Source organism: Nannospalax galili, unplaced genomic scaffold (genome assembly GCF_000622305.1).
Source record: "Nannospalax galili isolate Female #2095 unplaced genomic scaffold, S.galili_v1.0 scaffold1023, whole genome shotgun sequence".
In the NCBI taxonomy this organism is placed as follows: domain Eukaryota; kingdom Metazoa; phylum Chordata; class Mammalia; order Rodentia; family Spalacidae; genus Nannospalax; species Nannospalax galili.
The window spans coordinates 878,792-883,565 of NW_008349234.1; the positions used below are offsets into that span (position 1 = coordinate 878,792).

At 44.4% G+C, this 4,774-nt stretch overlaps 1 protein-coding gene across 2 annotated transcripts in view; it reads right to left on the minus strand.

The window, feature by feature from the left end:
- Positions 1–3,832: 3,832 nt before the first annotated feature.
- Kcnh6 (potassium voltage-gated channel subfamily H member 6) overlaps positions 3,833–4,774 on the minus strand; it is a 22,054-nt gene continuing 21,112 nt past the window's right edge. For both annotated transcript variants that reach the window (XM_008846604.1, XM_008846603.1), the window contains one exon: positions 3,833–4,685. In XM_008846604.1, coding sequence (XP_008844826.1) covers positions 4,347–4,685 — 339 coding nt within the window. In that variant the 3' untranslated portion in view covers positions 3,833–4,346. The remainder of the gene's footprint in view (positions 4,686–4,774) is intronic.

Consider the following 4,774-nt stretch of genomic DNA (forward strand, 5'->3'; position numbering starts at 1 on the left):
GTGTCCTCTGCAAGAGCAGTCAGTGCTCTTAACTGCTGAGCCATCTCTCCAGCCCCTTTTTGTTTCTTTTAATATTTTATTTATTATTTTTACATTATAGCTTTTAATATTGCTTCTTTGCTTAGTATTTTTGATATCTTAACTATAACCTGCTGTGGAGTGTTCTTCTCTGCTCATATCTGTTGGGGAGTTCTAAATGCCTCTTTCATTTAGATGTCCATTTCTCCCTCTAGGTTTTGGAATTTTTCTTTTATAATTCCTTTGAGTAGATTCAAAATTAGATCCGTCTGCCTTTGCCTTCTGAGTGCTGGGATTAAAGGTATAGGCCACCATGCCTGGCGCTGAGTAGCTTATTCTTGATAGTTAAATTTCCAGTACCAATCAGAGAGGAGAAAACTATTGTAACAGCAAGAACATCAAACTGTAAAGACATAAGAATACATTTAAAATCAATTAAAGCCACTAACATCACCAATGACCACAGAACAGAAAATGGCAAAACTAATGTAGAAGTTATGAAGTTATTAAGTTGAAAAATACTTTGGGCAAGCCCGGTGTGGTGGCGCATGCCCTTAATCCCAGCACTCGGGAGGCAGAGGCAGGTGGATCTCTGTGAGTTCAAGGCCAGTCTGGTCTACATAGTGCTAGGCCAGCTGGAGCTACAGGGAGACCTTGTCTCAAAAAAGACAAAAAAAATTACTTTGGGTAAATGTGGAAACAGTAAATGAATGAAATAAAGGAAGGAGGCAGGAAAAGAAGGAAAAGAGGAGTAAAGATTATTAAGGGGAAAGGAAAAGAGATTAGAGAAAATCATAAATCCAGGTGTGGTGGCTCACACCTGTAATCCCAGTGATCAGGAAGCAGAGAAAGGAAGAGTGCCCTGAATTTGAGGCCAGCCTGGGCTATATGGAAAGTTCAACTTCAGCCTGGCTATAAAGTAAGACCCTTTTTCAAAACTACAAGAGAGGAGGAAGGATTTCCCACTAATGAGAAAATTTGAAAAGAAAATTAGATAAATGTAAGAAGAATAAAAATAAAAATGAAAAATTATAAGCAAAGCAAGGCATTATGGCTCCATCTGTAATCCCAGCACTTGGGAGGTAGAGACAGGAAGATGAGAAGTTCAAAGCCAACCTCAGTTACATATGAGTTTGAGGTCAGCCTGGGCTACATGACGCTCTGACTTTAAAAAACAAGACAAGGGGACTGGAGGTGTGGCTCGGTGGTTCAGAGTGCTTACCACTCTTGCAGTGAACCCAGGTTCAGTTCCCAGCACCTACATGGTGGCTCACAACCACCTGTAACTCCAGTTCCAGGAGTTCTGACATTCTCTTCTGGCCTCTGTGGGCACCTACACACACATGGTACACCCTATACGAATAGATAGATAAATAACCTAAAAATTGGAGACTGGCAGTTATATGCATGAGGGTGGACACCAGTTGAGCTTTCAGACTCTTGTCTATGATTTATGCTGTTGAGCCTGATTTGGATGTCTGATGTCTACCAGAGTGGTCTGAGCCTTAGTAGCTTCCTTTCCATGAGTCCAGGGACCTCTACAGTGCACACTTAACTTTGCAGTCAGTGGGCTAGGCAGATTCTCCTACCTTCCTAAGACTTCCCAGATCATACCCCCCATCTATAAATATACATAGTAAAATAAATAATTTTGGTTACCTGACTTGTGGTTGTTCCCTGCTCTCAGACCCTCATAGGAGCTCAATTTTAAACAGTAAGTTCCCTCTCAAAATGGTGCCCAGACACTGCTCTCCAAGTCACATGGTGTGACAGAACAGTATTCCTCTCCACCACTGACCTGTTCTGCAATTAGTTTTGTGGGTTTGTCCTGAGGGTAGGTACCACCTGGCTTATCTTTTGGAAGAGGCGTCTGCTTCCCCTCCCCCTGCCAGGCAGCTGCATGACTGGAGCTGTATCTGGCTTGGCTTATTCTTTGCACTTCCTTTTCTCCACACACTTCAGCTGTCCTGTCATTACCTTTGTGAATTTCTGAAGCAATTCTTCTCTTTGGAATAGACTCTGTTTTTTTCTTTTCTTTTAATCACATGTATATGTGTATGTCTGTGCATGTATATGCATGTATGAATACGCACAAGAGTGCAGATGAGGACAGAAGAAGCCATTGGATTCCCTGGAGCTGGAGTTATAGGTGGTTGTGAGCTGCCTAATGTGGCGGCCAGTAACTGAACTTGGTTATCTACAAGAGCAATGTGTGCTCTTCCTAACCACTGAGCCACCTCTCCAGCCTGTGTCTGGTCCCCCGCTCCCTCCCTCCTTCCCTTCTTTTCTTTTTTATTCTGACTCTTCTCTACCTGCTCACACAGAAAAAACTTCTAGTCCATCATCTTACTCAGAAGACTTTTTTTGGTGTTTTTTGTTTATTTAAATATTTATTTATGCATATGAGTGTTTTGCCTGAATGTAGGTGCACCCATATCATGCAGTGCCCATGGAGGCCAGAAGAAGGCGTTGGATCCCCTGGAACTGGAGTTAACAGATGGTTGTTAGCCACCATGTGGCTGAACCCAGGTCCTCTGCAAGAGCAGTCAGTGCTTTTAACTGCTGAGCCATCTCTCCAGCCCATTTCTTTGTTTTTTGAGGCAAGGTCTTATATAGTCCTGGATCCTGGCTGGCCTGGTACCCATGGCAGTTCTCCTGCCTCAGCCTCTTAAGTGCTGAGTTTATAGACATGAACTATTTTGCTCAGCTATATTTCTCATTTCTGTGTGGGTGTGTGGAGGTATGTGTATGCACATGTACACTGTATGTGTGTGCATATAGGCAAAAGGGCAGCCTTAGATGCCGTTCTTTAGGAATGACATTCACCTCCTTTAAGACAGGGTCTCTCATGGGCCTGGAGCTCACCAATTAAGCTAAAATGGCTGGCCAGCAAGCCCCAGGGATCCTCCTGTCTCAGCCTCCCCAGTGCTGGGATTACTAGTGCATACCACAACTCCGGGCATTTTTACATGGGTTCTGGGGATGGAGCTCAGGTCCTTGTGCTTGTAAAGCAAGCACTTTACCAACTGAGTCATCTTCTTAACCCCTATATGCTGCTTTGAAAAACTGTATGAAGATGTATAACCCTTAAAGTCTTCCTAGGATTACAAAAAGTTTTAAGGTTTTAATTTATATAAACACTTGTGTTACAAATTTATGCTAGTGCAATCACTTAGTAGACTTGGTGGTATAAAAAAGAAATTGTGAGCTGGAGAGATGGCTGTTAAGAGCACTGACTGCTCTTGCAGAGGACCAGGGTTCGATTCCCAGCACCCACATGGTGGCTAACAACTGTCCATAATTCCAGTTCCAGGGTATCCAACACCTTCTTCTGACCTCCCTGGGCATTGCACAACATGGGTGCACTTACACACATGCAGGTAATACACTCATACACTTAAAAATAATAAATATTTTAAAAATTGTAAGAAGAGTAAAACAGGTGAGGAATTTGATTGAAATTATTTGAAAAGAAAAAGGAATGATGTTTTAAAAGGTCTTGGGTGTTTTTAATGGGGAAAACAATGCCAGCACCCTGAAGTTGTTTTGAGGATTAGATGAACTAACATCTGCAGAGCAGTCGGGACAGTGCCTAACATAAGTTGAGTGCTGAGTAAACACTGACTATTGTCATGATTCTCTATGGATACCAAATCAGGATCTCTATTTCCCTTCATCTCAGTCTGGCTTAATGGCCCAAGACTTTGGGGGCTCCTGGGGCCAGTGAAGCCACCTTCAGGTCTCCCAATAGGCTGAATATAGCAGAGGAAGAGCTTTTACCCAGCTCCTTGTGAGAGGGCTTGGAGAAGGCCCCAGTACAGGCATGGACCTGATGATACTCAGAAAAGTTACATGTCTAGCCCAATATATGCTCAAGACTTTATTAGCTGGACACCACACTGCCCTCAAGGGACCCAGATGTTGTCATGGAATTTTCAGGGGTAGAAGGGCTGAGAGCTGGAGCTCTGTCCTCCAGGTCCACCACAGAGGACACCTCTATTTCTGGCCATGTTAGAGGCTTTTGGCAAAAGGTCTGGCCAAACCCTGGCCTTCATTTGGGCTTTGATGCAGTGGACAGTTCTAAGAAGGTGATCACATGCAGCCGCAGCCAAGACTTCCAAGAAGATCAGAAATTTCTTCCTTTACTGACCCCTGCATCTTGTAAGCTACCTCTTTGCTTGACCCTTTGCCTGGCTTTCTGACTACATGGAACTCCAAGGAGGCTGGACCAAGTCCTGAGCCTCTCCACTCAGGCCATCCTGGGTCACATGGGTCATTAGTTTGCAGTTTCTAAGAGAATGGTCTTCAGAATTCTATCTATTCCCACTTCACCTTCTTTCAATGCCCTCATTGAATGTGGCTTTTATCCTGAGGTCCAACAGCCTAACTCCTTGTGAATCAGGATCTGAGCCATGTCTCTGGAACTCCAGCTGCTTGGGGACAGAGCCAAGGTGTTCAGGGAGGGAGGGAAAGCAAGGGCCACAGATAAATCCTTGTCCCTCCAGGGGGCACAGAGGTGAGGCCAGGGGTGACAGGAGTCCCTCAGACTGCTCCTGTTCTGAGGATGGCACCAGAGTTTTGTCCATTGCCACAGCCAGATAAGGCACCCTGGAGAAGGAATTCCTGGTCTTCTGCATATATTTGTCCAAGTTACCATAGCTTAGGGTCTGGGAGAAGCAAGAAAGAGGGAGGCACACTGTGGGGAGCCCCCCTCCTACCTTCAAGCCAGCCTGGATATTTCTTCTTTCCTTTTTTT